At 54.1% G+C, this 19443-nt stretch overlaps 1 protein-coding gene across 6 annotated transcripts in view; it reads left to right on the top strand.

Moving 5' to 3' along the window:
• Window positions 1–19443, top strand: part of SPTBN4 (spectrin beta, non-erythrocytic 4) — a 573187-nt gene that overhangs the window by 48066 nt on the left and 505678 nt on the right. For all 6 annotated transcript variants that reach the window (XR_007244211.1, XM_048492854.1, XM_048492855.1 and 3 more), the window contains 10 exons: window positions 5183–5295; window positions 6141–6328; window positions 8594–8711; window positions 8829–8987; window positions 9657–9959; window positions 10506–10656; window positions 10814–11687; window positions 11997–12134; window positions 12898–13278; window positions 13384–13759. Coding sequence is in view for 5 of the 6 variants with exons in the window: in XM_048492854.1 (XP_048348811.1) it covers window positions 5183–5295; window positions 6141–6328; window positions 8594–8711; window positions 8829–8987; window positions 9657–9959; window positions 10506–10656; window positions 10814–11687; window positions 11997–12134; window positions 12898–13278; window positions 13384–13759 (2801 nt within the window). In the remaining variant the exon portion in view is untranslated. The remainder of the gene's footprint in view (window positions 1–5182; window positions 5296–6140; window positions 6329–8593; window positions 8712–8828; window positions 8988–9656; window positions 9960–10505; window positions 10657–10813; window positions 11688–11996; window positions 12135–12897; window positions 13279–13383; window positions 13760–19443) is intronic.

A 19443-nucleotide genomic window follows, 5' to 3' on the forward strand; every position in this document is an offset into this window, starting at 1 on the left:
TGTCTGGGAAGGGCAAAATTTTCACTAAGTTGGATTTGTGGGAAGCCTACTATCGGGTGCGGATCGCCAAGGGATATGAGCACCTGACGGCTTTCAACACGAGGATGGACCAGTTTGCCTACCGTGTCCTCCCATTCGGGTTATCTGGGGCTCCCAGGACTTTCATGGGTTTGATAAATGAGGTTCTCCAGGATTTTCTGTTCAAGGGGGTGGTGGTGTATTTGGATGATGTACTCATTTACTCCCAGACGGAGGAGGAGCACGTTAAGACTGTGCGGGCTGTGCTACAGCGGCTCCTTGACAATGACTTGTTCATTAAACTTTCCAAATGTGACTTTCATAAGGAGCGGCTGGACTTTCTGGGTTACCGGATCTCCAGCCATGGGTTAGAGATGGACCCGGGTAAGGTGCAGGATGTGTTGCAGTGGTAGGAGCCCCAAACCAGGCATCAGTTGCAGTCATTCCTGGGCTTTGCCAATTTTTATCGGGACTTTGTTCCTAATTTTGTCCGGCTGGCTCTCCCCCTCACTGATTTGCTGTGCACGAAGGAGAAGGGGCCGGTGGCAACCAAGCCTTTGGCTCCACTGCCGTGGTCCCCGGAGTGTGGGGCGGCCTTCCAGGCACTTAAGCGCGCCTTCACGTCGGAACCTATCCTACGCCATGGCGACCCTTCCAAGCCCTTTATTGTGCATGTTGATGCTTCGGACAAGGCCCTGTTGCAGAAGGGGGGGATGGGAGGTTGTATCCCTGTGCCTATCTATCCCGCAAGTTTTCGGGGGCAAAGCATCACTGGACGGTCACAAGGACACGGGGGTGATCAAGTGCTCTTTGACTGCCTGGCGCCACTGGCTGGAGGGCGTGGCCCTCCCTTTTGAGGTGTGGACTGACCATAGGAACTTGGCGGTGCTTCAGGAAGTTTTCCGCCAAGCAACTTCGTTGGGCTGACTTTTTCTCCCGTTTTAACTTCACTCTGTGCTTCCTTCCTGGGAAGTCGAATTGCTTGGCTGATGCTCTGTCTCGGTTGCCCGATCCCTCCCCAGGGGACCCCGCCCCTATCGGGACAGTGTTCTCCCCATCTCAGCTGGGCTTGGCGGTCGTCACCTGCAGTCAGGCGGCGTGTCGCTCCAGTCCCCCCACTGTGCCTGCATAGCTGGAGGAGGCCCTCAGGGGGGCGGGGGCCCTTGGAGTGCCGCAGGATGAGGGTGGCGACCAACTGGAGAAATGGGGGGAGTTCTGGTGGAAGGGGGATCGACTCTATGAGCCTCCGGCGGTGCACCTCCTAGCTTTGCAGGGATGTCATGATGTAAAATCAACAGGTCACTTTGCGTTTGTGAAAACATTGCATTTGGCTCGTAGACAGTTTTGGTGGAGGACATTGAGGGGGGATGTAGAGGCTTATGTTAAAGGGTGCCCCACGTGTGCAATGGCCAAGAGGGTACAAGGGAAGGTGGATTTCATTTCGTTACCGACCTCCCTTCCAGCAGAGGGAAGTCGGTGATCTGGATGGTCGTGGACTTCTTTTCGAAGCAGGCGCACTTCGTCCCTTGCACATCGCTGCCAACAGTGAGCAAGTTGGCCCGCATGTTTGTAACCCACGTCTACTGGCTACACGCTGCCTTTGATAAGATAGTATCGGACCATGGCAGACAGTTTATTTCGCAGTTCTGGCTGCACTTTCTGAAGCTGCTGGGCATGAAACAAGCTCTTTCCTCAGCGTTTCACGTGGCGACAGATGGTCAGAGTGAATGTACGAACACAATTCTTGAACAATATTTACGGTGCTACATTAATTTCCATCAGGACGATTGGGTTAACCTTCTGCCTTTCGCTGAGTTTGCCTACAACAACGCGCTGCACAGCAGCACAGGAAAAAAACCCTCTGAAGTTGTTTCGGGACAGTCAGCTAAGCCGTTTCCTTTCCTGTGGGAGGTCCAGCAGGGACCCGTGGAACTGCAGTAATGGGTGCAGACCATCCGGCAAGCGTGGGGACCGATGCAGCAAGCCCTGGAGAAGGCTAAGCAGGGGTACAAGCGGCAGGCCAATAAAAACCGGCAGCTGTTCACTCTTGCGGTTGAGGATTGGATGTATTTATCCACCAAGAACTTGCAGGGTCTGCAAGGGTGTAGAAAACTGGAGAAAAATATATTGGACCTTTTCAGGTGCTCGGAGTGATTAACTATATGACAGCCAAGTTGGAGTTGCCTAAAAATGTGAAGTCTGTACACCCTGTTTTTCATTGCAGCCTCCTCAAGAAGGTGCCTCCCCTGGACGAATGGCACCCTTGTCCAGCGGTGCCAGCTCCTATTGCGGTGAGGGGCAAGCTGCACCATGAGGTGGAAGATGTTTTAGACTCTCGGGTGCATCGTGGCCGGCTGCAGTATTTGATTGCATGGACCCATTTCCCGGCTGGGGACAACGAATGGGTTGATTCCGTACATGTCCGAGCCCCTTGCTTGGTGAAGGCTTTTCACCGGGCTTACCCTGATCGCCCGAAACGGGGGGAGGTCTTAAGGGTGGCGGAATGTGAGGACCATGCCTGTCAGTATCTTGATGTCTTGCTGTGTGTGATTTGCAATTGTTTTCCTCTCTCCCTCTTCCCTTCCTAGCAATCTCCTGTTAGCAATCTCCTGGCGCCAGCCCATCTTCAAAGAGGTGTGAAAGGTTCCCAGGTTCTTTGTAGCTTTGTAGTAGAAACTGTAGTGGACATTTGGTGCAGGGTGAAACCGGCGGGGGGGTGGGGGGATTAAAGGATATAAGTCCTGGATCTGAGTTCTCTAGCTCAGATCCTGTTTTACATTGTTACTCTTCGTATCACCTGGAATAAACTGCTTTTGGACTTTCCTACGGTCTCTGTTATTTCCACGTTCGAGAGTCTGACACTCCTATGGTACCTCCTTTCATTTCCAAGGCCTCCTACACCCCAGTGAAACACAAAGTCTGCAAAAAAAGATCACGTCAGGGGCGTAACAAGGCAGCCCTGGGCAAACTGTAGCCCTGGGCAAAACCTGAGTTGGATGCCCCCCACCATGGGAGGCCACTCCACCACGACCAAAAATTTTTTTGCACCAGAACATTGGTGCCTGCAGGGGGTGCATTTTTAGACATATCAGCACCAATATTTCAGCGAATAATCAGAGGACTGTCCTTATGCTACTCCCCAAGTTTGGTGAGGTTTGGTTCAAGGAGTCCAAAGTTATTGACTCCCAAAGGGGGTGCCCCTATCCCCCATTGTTTCCAATGGGAGCTAATAGGAGATGAGGGCTACAGTTTTGAGGGTCCATAACTTTGGCCCCCCTGAACCAAACTGCACCAAACCTGGGGGGTATCATCAGGACAGTCTCCTGATGAGACCCTGAAAGTTTTGAGACTGTGCCTTCAGAAATGTTCCCCCCCCCAGCCTGCAACCCCCATGGACAGCAATGCAGAAAACTCAATGCAGAACAAAGATTCTTGGGCAAATTTCTGGGATGTTCCTGCAGGGGGCGCATTTTTGGATGTATCGGCACCAGAATTTCAGTGTATCATCTGGAAACTGTCCTTATGGTACCCCCAAAGTTTGGTGCAGTTTGGTTTAGGGGGTCCAAAGTTATGGATCCTCAAAGGGGGTGCCCCATCCCCCATTCTTTGCTATGGAGATGGGGGCTACCCTTTGAGGGTCCATAACTTTGGACCCCCTGAACCAAACTGCACCAAACTTGGGGGGTGCCATCATCTCCAGATGATACCCTGAAACTTTGGTGCCGATACATCCAAAAATGCCCTCCCTGCAAGAACATCCCGAAATTTGCCCAAGAATCTTTGTTCTGCATTGAGTTTTCTGCATTGCTGTCGATGGGGGTTGCAGGCTGGGGGTGGGGCACATTTCTGAAGGCACAATTTCAAAACTTTTAGGGACTCATCAGGAGACTGCCCTAATGATACCCCCCAGGTTTGGTGCAGTTTGGTTCAGGGGGGCCAAAGTTATGGACCCTCAAAACTGTAGCCCCCATCTCCTATTAGCTCCCATTGGAAACAATGGGGGATAGGGGCACCCCCTTTGGGAGTCCATAACTTTGGACTCCCTGAACCAAACCTCACCAAACTTGGGGGGTCGCATAAGGACAGTCTCCGGATGATACGCTGAAATTTTGGTGCTGCTAGCCTAAAAACTGCGCCCCCTGCAGGCCAAAAATGGAAAACCACTAAAATACCCAAAAACCAACCCAGCATTTTGATGCCCCCCACAAGGTGGTGCCCTGGGCAGCTGCCCACCTTGCCCAATGGGCATTACGCCAATGGATCACGTGGCCGCCCTCCCTCTAAGATGGGGATGAGTTGCGAGCCATGTCGGCCAGGCTCTCCTGAGCTGTGATCCCAAAGAATCTGTGGGTTGCAGAATCCTGCCTGCTGGATCATGATGAGCCCTAGAGAGCCAGTTGGTGTGTTGCTTGTTGAAAGGCCCTGCAATTGCAGTGCAGACCTGGAGCGGTGCAGGCAGCACCCACAGGCCTCCTGCCTCTCTTCTGCACACGTGCTCAGAGGAGCAGCAGCTGGCCAACTGGGTGTGGTCCCTTGCTGGTAGAGAGGATTTCCTCCATGGTTCTGACCTCACTGACCATAGAAGGCTAGTTTACAGCCTACTCTTCCTGTCATGTGACTTCCCATTGTGTGAGTTGGAGGCTACATTACTTCCTCAAGCATTTTGGGGTGTGGACTGACGCCTGGATGGGTTTAAGGTCTTGGAATATAATCTGTGGTGGAGTCTCCTTCTTGGGAGGTTTTTAAAGAGAGGCTGGATGGCCATGTGTCAAGAGTGCTTTGATTGTGTGTTCCTGCATTGCAGGGGGTTGGATTCGATGGCCCTTGGGGTCTCTTCCAACTCTAATATTCTATGATTTCCTCAGCGCCTGCAATCAATGTAGGTGTTATGTTCAAGCCTGCTGGCCCAGGGGCTGGAGCCCCAGAGCTTCTCATTCTGCTGTTTCCAAAGCGAGAGTGGGCCATGTCCTTAATTCCAGCTGAAGGGAAAGTCTTTGTGCCCCACCTTCGCTCCCTCTCCCTCCTTCGGTTGCTGCTGTAGTGGTAGAGGCCTCTCTTTTGGGCTGACGCCATTGTAGGGATGTGGGTTAACAGGAGTGCTGTTTCCTTCCAGAGAAAACACCAGAATCCCTCTTCACTAGCTGTCCTCTCTTTTCTGCTGCAGATGTCCTCATGGAACACCCTGATGAGAAGTCCATCCTCACCTACGTGGTCTCCTTCTACCACTACTTCTCCAAGATGAAGGCTCTGGCGGTGGAGGGGAAGCGGATTGGCAAGGTGTGTCTGGAACTGCCCCCACCCACGCCCGCTCGTGCACTGGTGGAGGTGGGGGAGTGGATTTGCTAGCGGGTGCAGGTGTCCTCTCCATGTCCTTTTGTGCTGCGCTGGAAATGTGGTGTGCAGGCCAACCATGGAGTGGAGGAGGAAAGAGCCAGTTTTCCTTTTCCCCGTCCTTCTAGTCGGGTTCAAGACTCAGATATTCCTTTGCTGGCATCGCAGGGCAGAACCCAAAGCCTCAGCAGGAAGGTCCCAGGCTCATTGCTGTGGAAAGGGGGGCTTGTTCTGTGAACTGACCTCATGTGCCAGTCAGGGCTGGGAAGGTGGGCTTGTGCATCAGCTGACGACTAGTTCAGCTTCACGGTTGGTGGTGGAGGGAAGTGCGGTCAGGTTGCAGCTGACTTATGACAACGGCTCGTGGGCTTTCAATGCAAGAGACATTCAGAGGTGGTTTGCCAATTGTCTGCCTCGGCACAGCAGTGACCTTGAACTTTCTTGGTGGTCTCCCATCCAAATACTAGCCAGGCCCAACTCCGGTGAGCTTCTGAGGTCTGACCAGGCTGGGCTAGCCTGGGTCATCCAGTGTGGTTAAAAGCTGTTAATCCCTCCCCCCATCCTGGGGGAGTTCAGAGGACTACTTGTGAGCAGGAAGATGCTGCTGAAGGAGCTGACGTGAGTGCTGGCATAAGACAGAACTGCAGTAAGGAACTGTTCTGGGGTTCATTCTGTGTAGATTTTGCGTGGCTCCTGAAATGTCTTCCGTGTGGCTGGGGCAGAGTGGCAGGTGTGGTGTTGGGTTCACAGTGTGCTTCACTCTCCCCACCCTGCTTTGCCTGGCCATTCAGGTGCTGGATCAGGTCCTGGAGATTGAAAAGATCATCAAACGGTATGAGAGTCTGGCCAGTGAGCTGTTGGAGTGGATTGAACTCACCATCAGTGTCATCAGCAACCAGAAGTTTGCCAACTCCTTGACTGGGGTCCAGCAGCAGCTGCAATCCTTTACCGCCTTCTGCACCCTGGAGAAGCCTGTCCGGTAAAGACACTCACCTCTTGGTGGCACTTGCGCAGATCTAAGCTGTGCATGGAACTGCGACTGGGGTCAGGGGAATTCATAAGAACATAAGAAAGAGCCTGCTGGATCAGACCAGAGTCCATCTAGTCCAGCACTCTGCTATTCGCAGTGGCCCACCAGGTGCCTTTGGGAGCTCACAGGCAGGAGGTGAAAGCAATGGCCTGCTGCTGCTGCTGCTGCTGCTGCTCCCAAGCACCTGGTCTGCTAAGGCATTTGCAATCTCACATCAAGGAGGATCAATATTGGTAGCCATAGATCGACTTCTCCTCCATAAATTTATTTATTTATTTAGAAGAAGAAGAAGAGTTTGGATTTATATCCCCCCTTTCTCTCCTGCAGGAGACTCAAAGGGGCTGACAATCTCCTTGCCCTTCCCCCCTCACAACAAACACCCTGTGAGGTAGGTGGGGCTGAGAGAGCTCCGAGAAGCTGTGACTAGCCCAAGGTCACCCAGCTGGCGTGTGTGGGAGTGCACAGGCTAATCTGAATTCCCCAGATAAGTCTCCACAGCTCAGGTGGCAGAGCTGGGAATCAAACCCGGTTCCTCCAGATTAGATACACGAGCTCTTAACTTCCTACGCCACTGCTGCTCTCATTTAATTTAATTTAATATACTGCCCCATCCCCGAATCTGCCCAAGCCCCCTTTGAAGCTATCCAGGTTAGTGGCCATCACCACCTCCTGTGGCAGCATATTCCAAACACCAATCACACGTTGCGTGAAGAAGTGTCTCCTTTTATTAGTCCTAATTCTTCCCCCCAGCATTTTCAATGTATGCCCCCTAATTTTAGTATTGTGAGAAAGAGAAAAATTTCTCTCTGTCAACATTTTCTATCGCATGCATAATTTTATAGACTTCAATCATATCCCCCCTCAGACATCTCCTCTCCAAACTAGAGTCCCAAAAGCTGCAGCCTCTCCACATAAGGAAGGTGCTCCAATCCTTCAATCATCCTCGTTGCCCTTCTCTGCACTTTTTCTATCTCTTCGATATCTTTTTTGAGATGTGGCGACCAGAACTGAACACAGTACTCCAAGTGTGGTCGCACCACTGCTTTATATAGGGGCATGACAATCCTTGCAGTTTTATTATCAACTCCTTTCCTAATTATCCCTAGCATAGAGTTTGCCTTTTTCACAGCTGCCATGCATTGAGTTGACATTCCCATGGAACTATCAACTAAGATTTCCAAATCCTTTTCCTGGTCTGTGACTGATAGCACTGTCCCCTGTAGCATGTATGCGAAGTTTGGATTTTTTTTGCCCCTATGTGCATCACTGTACATTTAGCTACATTGAACTGCATTTGCCATTTCTTAGCCCACTCACCTAATTTATAAAGGTCTGCTTGGAGCTCTTCACAATCCTTTGCGGTTCTCACCACCCTACATAATTTGCTATCATCCACAAACTTGGCCACCACGCTACCCACCCCTACTTCCAGGTCATTTATGAATAGGTTAAAGAGCACTGATCTCAAAATGGATCCTTGGGGGACACCACTCCCTACATCTCTCCATTGTGAGAACTTCCCATTTACACCCACCCTTTGCTTCCTGTTTTTCAACCACTTTTGAATGCATAGAAGGACTTCCCCTCTTATTCCTTCATTGCTGAGTTTTCTCAACAGTCTCTGGTGAGGAACTTTGTCAAAAGCCTTTTGGAAATCCAAGTAGACAATGTCCACTGGTTCCCCCTTATCCAAATGCCTGTTTATACCCTCAAAGAACTCTAGTAAGTTTGCCTCTGCAAAAGCCATGCTGACTCTTCCTCAGCAGGTCTTGCTTTTCTACATGTTTTATAATTTTATCTTTAACGATAGATTCTACTAATTTACCAGGAACAGATGTCCAACTGACTGGCCTGTAATTTCCTGGGTCCCCCCTAGACCCTTTCTTAAAGATTGGTGTGACATTGGCCATCTTCCAGTCTTCAGGGATGGAGGCAGATTTCAGGGATAAGTTGCATAACTTCTGCCCTCTGCCTCAACCCTCTATAGATCAGATGTGTCTCAAGAAAGCTGCGGGGGGGGGGGGGGGGGTCTTCCCTGTCTGGCCCAAGAGATCCATTAGTGTCTTGTGAGATGACCTTACTTGGAAGGATTCTTTGCTCGGAAAGTGCCCCTGAATTGTGTGGGGCAGCCTCAGTTGCCCATCTTGCATTCAGGGCAGTGCAGGGAGAAGCACCCCCAGGAGGAAGGCTCAGTCTGTCAGTCTTTGCCTGCAGGTTTCAGGAGAAAGGGAACTTGGAAGTCTTGCTCTTCTCCATCCAGAGCAAGCTGCGAGCCAACAACCGCAAGCTCTACATCCCAGGAGAGGGAAAGAGCATCTCTGACATCAACAAGGTAGAGTATGAGGTGGGGGAGTTTCAGGAGCAAGCGACCAATGGGGAGGCTGCCAGGCCCTGTGCTGGACCCCTCCCCAGCACAGCCCTTCTGCCTGGATGTCTCTCCTGCCTGCAGGCTTGGGCCAGGCTGGAGAAGGCGGAGCACGAGCGGGAGGTGGCCCTGCGCAATGAGCTGATCCGCCAGGAGAAGTTGGAGCTGCTGGCGCAGCGTTTTGACCACAAGGCTGCCATGCGGGAGACCTGGCTGAATGAGAACCAGCGCCTGGTCTCCCAGGTAGAGTTGAGCCAGGTGGGGCCTGGCTGGGCAGGAGAGCAAAAGGAAGGGGTCCAAGGGGGAGGGGGTGGCAATAATGGTTATTTACTTGAAATGTCTACATCCTGCTTCTTTCTCCAAAGTGGCTGCCTCACTTCACAGAAATCTAGTGCAAAGAACTAGAGGTGAAGCCGTGACCTCACTGGTGCACCACCCAAAGCACGGTGGGAGGCCTCGCTGCAGAGAGGCAAAGCCAGGGACTAGAACAGAGCGCCTGTTCTTGCATGGGGAAGCTCTGCCTTGGACAAAGGAGGAGCGCTCACGAGGACAGGAGAGGTCACATCTCCCCAGATGCATGCCAACTGGTTACGTGGGGGGGGGTGGAGAATCGTCCCCCACACCCCTCAGCCCCACCCTGCCAGGCTGATCCTTCAGCCTGAGGCCCATGACAGGCACCTGCTGGTTAAGGTAAGTGGGGCACAAGGAGGGGCCGGGGCGGGGGTGGAGGGGGGTGGAGCAGCTCTTTCCCTGGACGCCACTCCCCCCCCCCCACTGCCTCTGACCTTGGAATTCCAGGTTGGGGCTATTGGCTTGCAGTGTATTGTGAGGTACACTCTGCTCCCAAATGCCCCTGCTTGCCCCGGCTGACTCCCGTTCGCAGCTCAGTCGCCCTTTCTCCCCTCCTGCCAGGACAACTTCGGCTATGACCTGCCAGCAGTGGAAGCAGCCATGAAGAAGCATGAGGCCATCGAGGCGGACATCTCGTCCTACCAGGAGCGCATCCAAGTGGTGGTGGAGCTGGCGCAAGAACTGGAGTCCGAGGGATACTATGACAGCAGGCGCATCAGTGCACAGAAGGCCAACATCCTGCGGCAGTGGGGGCTGCTGGTGGAGCTGGTCAGCGCCCGACGGGCCCGGCTGGAGCAGAACGTGGCCTTGCAGAAGATTTTCCAGGAGATGGTCTACATGATTGACTGGATGGATGAAATGCAGGTGGGGGCTCTGGGAGGGTGGGGCCTCCGGGCTCTGCAGCTGACGTGCTTGCTGGGCAGGCTCACACAAGAATTCTGCCTCACTGGCATGTGAGCTAACTCTGAAGTTGGGAGACCTTCGGCCGCCTCCTGTCTTACTTGCTTTCGAGATCTTGTAGCTTGCAGGACTGAGCTTCTTGCTGGGGTCTCTGGAGAAAAGGCGAATCCAGAGTGGGAGCCCCCTTGCCTTCCTTGGAGGAGCAGCAGCAGCAGCCAGAACGATGGCCCATGACAGGCCTGCCCTCGTTGCATGTCCTGTCCCACCTGGGCCCTCTGACTGCTTGCAGAGTTCCCACCCATGTGGCTGTGGAGGGTCCGCAGGCCTGGGGAGCTGCCCCCACCCAGTTGGCCAATTGGGTTAGCGTTTCAGGGCCTCCTGAGCGAGTTTAGATCTGTGTCCTTCCCTTATCTTGTGCTCAGTCTTGGGCGGGACTGATCATTTTCAGGCAACACCTGCAGAGTGTAGAGTCCACCCGTTTTCTGCAGTTTTCTCTGTACCCTCCTGCAGGTCCAGCTGGGCTCCAAGGAGCTGGGGAAGCACCTGTTGGAAGTGGCAGACCTGCTGCAGAAGCACAGCCTGCTGGAGGCCGACATCTCGGCCCAGACCGAGAGGGTGCAGGCCCTCAATGCTGCTGCCCTCAAGTTCTCAGAGCTGGAAGGTAGGCGGAGGGTTAGGGCTGGGGTGTGCCAGGACAGCCCCTCCCTGCTTCTCCTGGGCCTTGCAGGCTGCACAGGGCTAGCGTGCTGCTGGGACACAGAGACTCTGGTCTGGCTGGAGGGAGTTTGGTTGCCAGCGCCCTCTCTTTGCCTGCCCAGGCTATCAACCCTGTGACCCTCAGATCATCCGCAACCGGGTGAACCACGTCCAGAGCTGCTTGGAGCAGCTGCAGGAGCTGGCCTCGAAGCGGCGCAAGGAGCTGGAAGCCTCCCGCCAGCTGTGGACCTTCTTCCAGGAGATGGAGGAAGCGGAAGCCTGGGTGCGGGAGAAGGAGCGCATCCTGTCCTCCTCCCAGAGCTACGGGAAGGACCTGAGCAGCGTGGTGAAGCTGCTGAGCAAGCACAGCATCTTTCTGGGGGAGCTGGGCGGACGGAGGTCTTTGCTCCAGAGCACCATGAAGCGGGGGGAGCAGGTTCTGCTCCGGAAGCGGCTGAGCCCCAGCAACATCCAGGAGAAGATCCGGGAGGTGCGGCTGCGCTGGAAGCGGCTCGAGGAGCTGGCGGCGTCCCACCTCCAGAAACTTCAGGATGCCTCCAGCTTCTACCAGTTCAGCACCGAGACGGATGACCTGGTGGTCTGGCTACAGGATGCTTACCGCCTGGTGTCCAGTGACGACTTCGGCCACGATGAGTACTCCACCCAGTCACTGGTCAAGAAGCACAAGGGGGTGGGGGCAGAGATTGACCAGCACCGGGCGGCTGTCCTGAACCTGCGGCAGCAGCTGGCTGCCCTGGCGCCTGACTACCACGAGTTGGTTGACGTGCAGATCCGCATCGTGGAGGTGGAGCAGCTGTATGGGGAGGTGGTGGAGGTGGCCGTGCTGCGGCGCCAGTGGCTGCAGGATGCGCTGGCCATCTACCGCATGTTCAGCGAGGTCAACGCCTGCGAAGTGTGGATTGGTGAGAAGGAGCAGTGGCTCAACCAGATGCAGGTGCCCCAGCGGCTGGAGGATGTGGAGGTGGTGCAGCACAGGTCAGGCGGGGGCTCCTTATCTGGGAAGAGGCTTCTGGGCCAGAGAGCGGGGCCGTCCCTGGGGTGGGGGTGGGGGGGAGCAAGCCTGCGAGCTGGGAGTGTGGCCTTGTTTGGTCACCCCCGACACACATCTGCAGGGCTTGTTTTGAGGGTGGGGACCCTTTGGGCCCGGGGTGTGTGAGTGACTAGGGTGGCAGGGGTGTGACGCAATGCCAGGTGAGTGGAGGTGAAGGAGAGCCCTGCCGCCACCTGCTTGTGATGCCTCTCCTGAAGCCGGCCCCTCCCGAGCAGCCCCTCCTTTTTGCCCAGGTTTGAAAGCCTCGACCAAGAGATGAACAGTCTTATGGGTCGGATCCTGGACGTCAACCAGATTGTGCAGCAGCTGGTCGACGGGGGCCACCCCAGCGCCTCTGAAGTGCGGTCCTGCCAGGACCACCTGAACAGCAGGTGGGGAGCGTTCTCTGCTTGCAGGTGCATTGGGGTAGCTGAGAGTGGGGAAGGAGCTCCGGGGGCTTCCAAGCACTTTCCTTTCGGAATCCTCCCTGCCTGTCAGGCAGCCTCTTTGGGGCCAGACACCAAGCAGGTGAAAAGCCGCGTGCACACCACCCACCTCACCCTTTGCTCTGCCCCCGGCTGGAGCCTGGCCTGTGTGAGTCGTGGCTGCCACCTGTGCCCTCTGCTGCACCCCTGAAAGCGAGAGAGGGGGCACGGCTCTCAGCCACCTTGCCTGTTATTTCCTGCGGCTGCTTGCTTGGATGCCATCCCGGGGGACTTGTTGGGACGGAGGAGCTGTAGGGAAAAGCCCAGAAGGCTTTTGACATCCTCTGGGCCTCTGCCCATGGGGTCACCTGGGGGTTACCGAGGAGGGGAGGGGAGTGGCTTTGGGCTGGTCCAGGCTCTCCCACTTTCATCTGCTGAAGCACAGCTGTGGGGGGTTTCATGCTTGCTCCCCAGTTACAACTTTGATAGTCCACAGAAGGTTTTCCTTGCCCATCTGCCAAAAGATAATGCTGCCGCCTGAAAGAAACCAGGGCTTTGTACAGCTTCCCTCTCCAGCTGCCTGGAGGCAGTTTGTGCCCACCCCACCCTCCAATGGATAGCCAGAGGAAAAAGCTCGTGACACACACGCACGCACGCGCGCGCACACACACACACACACCCCGTCCCGCCTGCACCCAGCCCACTGAGTCTGTGCTTTCCCCTTGGCCAGATGGAATCGAGTGGTCGAGCTGGTGGAGGAGAAGAAGGACCTGCTAAACTCCATCCTTAAAATCCAGAACTACTTGCTGGAGTGCAACGAAATCAAGTCCCAGATCCGTGAGAAGCGCACAGCTGTGGAGTCCACCCAGTACAACAGCAGCGACCTGGGCAGCGTCCTGGTCCTCCAGCGCCGCCTCTCTGCCATAGAGGCTGCCCTGGTGGTCCTGGAGCCCCGGCTGGTGCAGCTGCAGCAAGAGGGGGAGCTCCTGGCCAATGCCCACCCGGCACAGGCGGTGCAGATCCTGATGCACTTTGAGGAGATCAGTGAGGAGTGGGAGGCCCTGAAGAGGACCCTGCACGGCTGGGAGGACTCGCTGACAGTGGCCAGCAGGTCAGCAGGGGTCGGGGGAGAGGTGGTCCTCTGGGCTCAGCAAGGGGGTTGGAGGGTGGCTGCGAAGCCCCTGCCTGCTCTCCCCAACTTCCCTTTGCCCCCCAGGCTGCAGCAGTTCATCCAGGACCTGGACGGCTTTCTGACGTGGCTGGTGAAGACGCAGGCTGCTGTGGCCACAGAGGAGCTGCCCCGGCACCTGGCAGAGGCCGAGCGGCTGCTGACCCATCATGGCCTCCTCAAGGAGGAGATCAACCGCTACGAGGAAGACTATGCCAAGATCCAGGCTGTCCACGAGGTGCTGGCGTTGGAAGAGGCAGACCTGCCCTACCTCTCTCTCCAGCAGTGGCTGCAGAAGTTGGACGTGGGCTGGAACAAGCTGCTGGGGATGTGGGAGGCCCGACGGGAAGTGCTGGTCCAGGCTCACATCTTCTTCCTCTTTGTGCGCGACGCCAAGCAGGCAGAGGCTTGTCTGTGTAACCAGGTGAGGTTTGGGGGGAAGGGCTGGAAAGACCCCCTCGGGGCTGTTCTGTTCCCAGGCAAATCCCAGTGCAGGTGCTTAAGGAGTTCTTCTTTGTTTAGCAATTTATTTAACATCTACATGCGACCCCTTGCTCAGCTGCTACGTGGTTTTGGGCTGATCTGTCATCAGTATGCTGATGACACTCAGCTCATTCTGTTGATGGAGGGGGGAGCCGTCGCCGCCCCTGCGGCTCTACAGCATTGTTTGAAGGCGGGTTGCTGGTTGGTTGCAACAGAGCAGGTTAAAACTCAATCCATCGAAGACGGAGATCCTTTGGCTTGGCCGTGAGGGGGAGGTCGGGAATTTCCAGCCGCCGGTGTGGGAGGGGGTCTCATTGGCGCCGACCTCCGCTGTCCGCAGCCTGGGGGTCCACCTGGATTCAATGGAGACCCAGGGTCCACCTCAATGGAGATCCGGGTGGCCCATATAACCCGGGTGGTGTTTTTCCATCTTCATCAGGCCCGACGGCTGGCTCCCTTCCTCTCCAACGTGGACCTGGCCACTGTGATCCATGCAACGGTCACCTCCAGGTTGGACTATTGTAACTCGCTCTACGCAGGCCTTCCCTTGTGTTTGATCCGGAAACTGAAACTGGTCCAGCATGCAGTGGCCCGCCAGCTCACGGGGGGTGCCTTCCGAGATCATATACAACCAGGGGCGTAACTAGGCAAACTGGCGCCCGGGGACAAAACCTGAGTTTGGTGCCGCCCCCCCCGCGGAGCCACCCTCCCCCACCATGACCAAACAATGATTTTTTGCACCAGCTCACAAAACACCTCCCACTCCCACCAAACCATACATGGCTCTCTCCTCACCAACTCTTTTCCTAATTTCCTAATCACAACAACCCTATGAGGTAGGTTGTTAGCCTGAGAAACAACTCCAAGCCAGTGCAAGTGGGTATTAAGCATGTAAATGTCTCACAAATCACCCCCAGCAAAACATTTACCAAACAAATGTCAGCATCATCTCTCACAAAACACCTCCATTGGAATCCATCCCCAAACACCATCACTTTCAGTGGTGTTTAAACTAGGGAGCTCAGATTCTTCTTTTAAATCCACCTGAAAGGGAGAATCTGGGGTCCCCGATTAAAACAAAATTGAAAGTGATGCTGTTTGGGGGTGGATTCTCCCCCACCCTGAAACAGCATCACTTTTGAGGGTTGGAGATTCAGATGAAACAAATACCAGATTCAGCCGGAATCTGGGCACATTTGGGCACATTTGGACAAAAAGTGTCTGATTATGTTCTGCCCAAATATGAACAAATGCGAATGCAAGGTATTTGGGCTTTTGGGGGGTATTTTTGGTGTTTTTCGGCCTGCAGGGAGGGCATTTTTAAAGCTAGTGGCACCATGATTTCAGGGCATCATCAAGAGACTGCCCTGATGATACCACCTGAGTTTGGTGATGTTTGGTTCAGGGGAAGCAAAGTTATGGACGCCCAAATGGAATGCCCCCATCCCCATTGTTTTCAATGGGACCTAACAGGAGATGGGGGCTGCCCATTTGAGGGACCATAACTTTGGTCCTCCTGAACCTAACTTCACCAAACTTGGGTGGCATCATAAGAATAGTTACCAGATGATACCCTGAAATTTTTGTGTCACTAGCTTTAAAAATACACCCCTTACAGGCACCCCAAGAAATGTGCCCAAGATTCTTTGTTTTGCAGTGACTTTGCTCCATTGTAGCCAATGGGGAATTTCCGAGTGTGTAGGCAGGCTGCACATTTTTGAAGATAGAGGCACCAGACTTTCAAGGTGGCTCCAGGAAGCCCTCCTGGTAATAGCATCCAGGCTTAGAGACCTTTGCTTCTGAGGGTTCAATTTTATGGGCCCCCAAAAGGCTTATTTTGTTTTCACGCTCCTGCCCATGAAGCCTGCTGGCTGAGTTCTCTCAGAACTTCTCAACTCGCGCCCCCACCCACTCCCAAAATCAAACCTCACCAAGCTTGGATGCTATTACCCAAGGCCTCTTGGAGCCACCTTGAAAGTCTGGTGCCTCTATCTTCAAAAATGTGTGGTCAGTGCTTACACACTCAGAAATTCCCCAGAATCTGCCAGGCTCTTCAGCAAGTTCTATGGTGGGAAACATTACTTTTCCCACCATAGACTTCAATGGGGCTTTCTGTTAGGCCCAGCTGGCGCTGTGGTAGAGGTTTCAGCAGGAGGCACTGTGGTAGTGGTCTTGCTCTGGGTGGGGGCACTTATTTCCTGCAGGGATGCTGGGTGTGAGTCTCCTGAAAGGAACCAGCCAACTTTGCTAAAGTTTGCCTGGGATGGCCGGATGCTGTGGGCATCAGGTTCACCTTCAACTTGGTGCCCACAGCATTTTCCTCTTCCACACACATTTTAGCAAATTTGGTTGGTTCCTTTCAGGAGACTAACACCAGCAGCCCTACAGGAAATGCCCCCAAGACCCCTACCACAGTGCCTCCCATTGAAACCTCTACCACAGAAAGCCCCATTGAAGTATATGGTGGGAAAAGTAATGTTTCCCACCACAGAACTTGCTGAAGAGCCTGGCAGATTCTGGGGAATTTCTGAGTGTGTAAGCACTGGCTGCACGTTTTTGAAGATAGAGGCACCAGACTTTCAAGGTGGCTCCAAGAGGTCTTGGGTAATAGCATCCAAGCTTGGAGAGCTTTGCTTCTGGAGTGGGGGGGGGGGGCAAGTTGAGAGAGTTCTGAGAGAACTCAGCCCGCAGGCTTTCATGTGTAGGAGTGTGAAAACAAAATAAGCCTTTTGGGGGCCCATAAAATTGAACCCTCAGAAGCAAAGGTCTCCAAACCTGGATGCTATTACCAAGAGGCCCTCCTGAGCCACCTTGAAAGTCTGGTGCCTCTATCTTCAAAAATGTGCAGCCTGCCTACACACTCGGAAATTCCCCATTGGCTACAATGGAGCAAAGTCACTGCAAAACAAAGAATCTTGGGCAAATTTCTTGGGGTGCCTGTAAGGGGTGTATTTTTAAAGCTAGTGACACAAAAATTTCAGGATGTCATCTGGTAACTATTCTTATGATGCCACCCAAGTTTGGTGAAGTTAGGTTCAGGGGGACCAAAGTTATGGTCCCTCAAATGGGCAGCCCCCATCTCCTGTTCAGTCCCATTGAAAACAATGGGATGGGGCACCCCCTTTGGGCGTCCATAACTTTGCTTCCCCTGAACCAAACATCACCAAACTCAGGTGGTATCATCAGGACAGTGTCTGGATGGTGCCCTGAAATTCTGGTGCCGTTATCCTTAAAAATGCGCCCCCTGCAGGCCGAAACATAAAAAACACTAAAAAAATTAAAAACACACCAACAACCCTAAAATGGTGGCGCCCCCACGTGACCAAATGGGGGGCGCCCAGGGATATAGGGTACCCCCTGTCCCTAGGCAGGTACACCACTGTATACAACCTGTGTTGCGCCGCCTGCACTGGCTCCCAGTTGAATTCCAAATCATCTTCAAGGTGTAGGTTTTGACCTTTAAGGCCTTACGCGGATTGGGACCCTCGTACCTTCGGGAACACGTTACCCCATATGTCCCAGTTCGACCTCTGCGTTCGGCAGAGGCCAACCTACTGGAGATCCCTGGCCCCTCAATGATGCGGCTGGCCTCCACTCGGGCCAGGGCCTTTACGGCTCTGGCCCCTGCCTGGTGAAACACTCTCCCTCCAGCTGTCCGGGCCCTGCGGGACCTTGGGGATTTCCGCAGGGCCTGCAAGACTGAGCTGTTCCATCGGGCTTTTGGAGAAACCAGCCACTGAGTGTGCCCCCCCCATTTCACCGGGACCCATTATTGGGATATATGGGTCCTTAATACCATCAGGACCCCCTACCTCTCCCTCCTCCCCGGAGGAGGATTAGGTTTAGGTGGGAGGCCATCTTAGGACACAACCGTTGTTTTTATTACATTTATGGAAGTCTTGTTATGATGTTTTTATCTATGGTTTTATGTTGTACACCTCCCAGAGCCCTTCGGGGATGGGGCGATATATTAAAATAAATAATTAAATAGTTAAATAATTGAATGAATGAATGAATGAATAAACAAACAAAAAAACAAATAAATAAATAAATAATGAGGAAGAGGAAGGTGGCCCATGGGGTGATTTCTCCTCTTGGACCCCTGATTGCCAGAGCTGACACTTCCTTCCTGCAACCTGTAAATTTGCTGCTACAAGACTTTGTGAAGGTCACATTAGCTGAGCTGAGCTTAGATTGCTTTAAAGGGGGCTTGACAAATCCAGGGTGAATGACAACAGCCACCTGGGGATACCTGCCTGGGTGACTGAAGGGGGCCTCCACGTTCTAAGGCAGAATATCACCACATAACAGATGCTGAGGCACTAGCCTTGTTATACACATTGGGTGGAGGAGGGGATTGTCCCATTGTAGGTTGGGATTCAGCAAGGGGACAGACCTTGTGCTGCGAAAGGCTGAGCAGCTGTGACTCCTTGTGGGGGAGAGAAGATTTCTGGGCAGCCCTAACAGAGGTTGTGCGTGCTCCAAATCTGCTTGGAGAGTGTGAGTGTGGCAGTTCGCTGGGGAGCTCCTGTGCATTCAGGTTTTTGGGACTCCAGCAATGCCTCAAAGAGTACTTTGGTGGACTGCTGGTCGACAGTGGGGTCCCCGTGTCCCTGGGCAAATGCCGTTTCGTCACATGGGAGGTGCTGCCGAGCCCTGGCCTCCCTGCAGGCTGGTTTCTGCCCTCCCCATGCCCTAGGGACAGCAGGAACAGGCCTGCAGGGAGGCTGGGGGGCCGGGCTCAGCGGCGTGGGGCCCAGGAGCTGGCCTGCCGCTGTGGCACTCATCAAAGCCCCACCCTCCCTCAGCCTCCCTGCTGGCTCCCTGGCTCCCATAAGTGGGGCACAGGGAGCCGGGAGAGGGGCCTGGGGAGGCAGTCATGCCCCTGGGCGCAATTTAGCCCTGGTATGGTACTGCTGATTGAATGTGGTCATGTTGGTTCTAGAGGCACAGAGCTGCGTCCAAATTTTAGCCCTGTAGTTATTTAGAGCCAAAAACTAAGACAAATACGGTTGGGGCTGTTCTTGGGACTCGGGTGCTTATCTGGGATCTGGGGCACCTTGGAGCAGCAGTGGCGTAGTGGTTAAGAGCAGGTGCACTTTAATCTGGAGGAACCAGGTTTGATTCCCCACTCTGCCTCTGGAGCTGTGGAGGCTTATCTGGGGAATTCACTCCAACACTGGGTGACCTTGGGTGAGTCACAGCTCTTCGGAGCTCTCTCAGCCCCACCCACGTTACAGGATATTTGGGGGGGGGGAGGGAAAGGAGATTGTCAGGCCCTTTGAGTCTCCTTACAGGAGAGAAAGGGAGATATAAATCCTCCTCCTCCTTTTCTACTTCTACTTCTTCTTCTTGTGTTCGTGGGAAAGGATTGAGCCGTCTTGGCACTGGCAAGGGCAGGGTCGGGGGGGGGGGGGGCAGAAACTGGACTGTTGAGCAAGTCTGTCCTGTTCCTCCTTCCTCCGTTCCCACGACTGTCTCAAGTAGCTCCTCCCCAACTGCTGCAAGTTTGGGCAAACGACTGTTCGGTAGGAGGAGTGAGTGCATCTGCATTTGCTGCACAGAGATGGTCGAGTTGAGTTAAGCCTGCTCCAGTGACTTTGGGATGGGAATGGTTTAAACTGG

The sequence above is a fragment of the Sphaerodactylus townsendi genome, linkage group LG04 (genome assembly GCF_021028975.2).
Source record: "Sphaerodactylus townsendi isolate TG3544 linkage group LG04, MPM_Stown_v2.3, whole genome shotgun sequence".
In the NCBI taxonomy this organism is placed as follows: Eukaryota; Metazoa; Chordata; class Lepidosauria; order Squamata; family Sphaerodactylidae; genus Sphaerodactylus; species Sphaerodactylus townsendi.